Source organism: Colobus angolensis, unplaced genomic scaffold (genome assembly GCF_000951035.1).
Source record: "Colobus angolensis palliatus isolate OR3802 unplaced genomic scaffold, Cang.pa_1.0 Scaffold204, whole genome shotgun sequence".
Classification (NCBI taxonomy): Eukaryota; Metazoa; Chordata; class Mammalia; order Primates; family Cercopithecidae; genus Colobus; species Colobus angolensis.
In genome coordinates, this window is record NW_012115200.1 from 4,528,518 (window position 1) to 4,530,502 (window position 1,985).

The 1,985-nt window shown below is 57.6% G+C and overlaps 1 protein-coding gene across 1 annotated transcript in view; it reads right to left on the reverse strand.

Moving 5' to 3' along the window:
• Positions 1–212: 212 nt before the first annotated feature.
• ADAM8 (ADAM metallopeptidase domain 8) overlaps positions 213–1,985 on the reverse strand; it is a 14,339-nt gene continuing 12,566 nt past the window's right edge. The window contains exons 22-23 of the mRNA XM_011941990.1: positions 1,460–1,537; positions 213–1,012 (exon numbers count right to left, since the gene is read on the reverse strand). Of these exons, the coding sequence (XP_011797380.1) occupies positions 935–1,012; positions 1,460–1,537 (156 nt within the window). The 3' untranslated portion in view covers positions 213–934. The remainder of the gene's footprint in view (positions 1,013–1,459; positions 1,538–1,985) is intronic.

Consider the following 1,985-nt stretch of genomic DNA (forward strand, 5'->3'; position numbering starts at 1 on the left):
GGTGGGGGCAGCGCGGGCTCCTCGGAGCATCGTAGCGAAGTCGCCCCGGGCGCGGGTTCCTGGATCGGATCCTCTGCCCGCGGGAGGGGCGGGACTGCTTAGTTCCGCTGGGGAGGGCCTGAGAAATCCAGGGAGAACATTTTACCAAGCGCCGACCCTTGTATCTCGTGAACTGAAACCCACCACCCTTACCCGCTGATCTAACAAGCATCTACAGAACTCGGTCAATAATTTATTAGTAAAATATACATTTCTCATTATTAAAGAATAAAAGCTTTCAGCCCTGCTGAACACACATCTGCGGTCTCAAGAAAACCAGACAAGACAGCTGACTCTCCCAAGCAGTCCTTTCCCTAAAGGCGCTTCCTAAGCTTAAACACACACAAAGCTGAGGCTGTCCCTCTTGAATCCCATGGGAAACAGGCCCCAAGATCAGGGGACTTGGAGTCGGGAGCTTGGGGTGCAGTCCACTCACTGACACCCTCTCGAAGAGCACCCAGGAGAACCTGGTCCTGGGATGGAGTCCTTCTGGGGATACCCCACATCTGCGCTGCCTGGAACTGGGTACCCAGGGCAGCCGCTCAGCAGGCCCCAGAGCTGGGGCAGGTGTGGCCGGAAGGGGCTGTGTATGCGGCCTCCTGAACACAGGGGGAGACCAGTGGCCACCTGGAGACTCATACACACGCATGCACCCACAGGCACACAGCTTATCCCAGCCTGGGGCTACGCGTGGCCAAGGCGGGGAGAAGGGAGTGGCTGAGGGCCTGGACAGCAGAAGCCTCTCAGATGGATGCATTCCTGAGGTCAGAACAGCAGCTGAGCCTGAAAAGTCAGGGTCCAGAGCTGAGCGGCGCTAGCTGGACCCTGGAATGCTGGAAGGCATGGTTTTTCCGCTGCAACTTCTCCAAATTTCCACACGGGCACAGGTGCCCCCCTAGGGTGCTGTGGGCGCTCTGGCCCCTTGCTTCCTCTGGATGGGGGGCTTCAGGGCAACCTTCGGGCCAACAGCACTCTGGAAGGAGGAAAAGATAAATGGTGTTGAAAAACTACCTGCTATAAAAGGCATATAACCTTTAACATTTCTTAAAATGTGGATTCTTGGTTCATCCACCAACATGGCCCATCCACACAATGGCAAGTGTGGCAGCCGCAGTATATACGGCGCACGGAGGGACAGACATCCTTCTCTGCGGTCGCTGGGGGAAAGTCAGGCACAGGCACCTTGACGTCCGGGGTCAGCGTCTGCTGAGAAGCCCCCTGATCGCAGCACAGACATCACAGTACACCCACTGCCGATGTCTTTCCCTTCTCTTTCAGACAGTCACCAAGTTTATCCACAGATAATGAGGAAAAAACCCCACCCCTCCACCCCTCCAGAGCAGTGCCACCAGCAGCCCTGTGGGGAGGCCATGCCATCCGTCGCAGAGCGGACTCCGCCTGGTGTGTGCCGGGGCCTCACCTCAGCTGGACCAGGCTTGGTCACACCAGCCCCGGGTTTGACTGGGGGTGCTGGGGGCGCGAATGTCGGCTTGATGACCTGGGAGGAAAACAGACACAGCTGACATGGGTGCCCCAGGCAGTCCCGGCCCTAACCTGGACATCACCTTCCCTGGACCCGGAATGGAGCTCCCCACGGGCCTCGCTCTGCCCCCCAGGGGCCTGCAGGCTCCACCCCCACTGAGCTCGCTACAGAAAATCCCTCCTGGCTGCCGCTGCCCACAGAATAAAGCCCATCAGTGGCAAAACGCCATCCTGGGCCCATCTGCCCAGTCCAGCTCCAGCCACACCTTCCACATCCCCTACCCAACCCCCATATTATCCTTGAAGAACTTTTTTCCTTTTTTATTTTTTTTTTTTGAGTCAGGGTCTCCCTCTGTCACCCAGGCTGGAGTGCAGTGGCATGATTTTGGCTTACTGCAGCCTCTCTTCCTGGGTTCAAGCAATCCTCCTGCCTCAGCCTCCTGAGTAGCTGGGACTACAGGCAC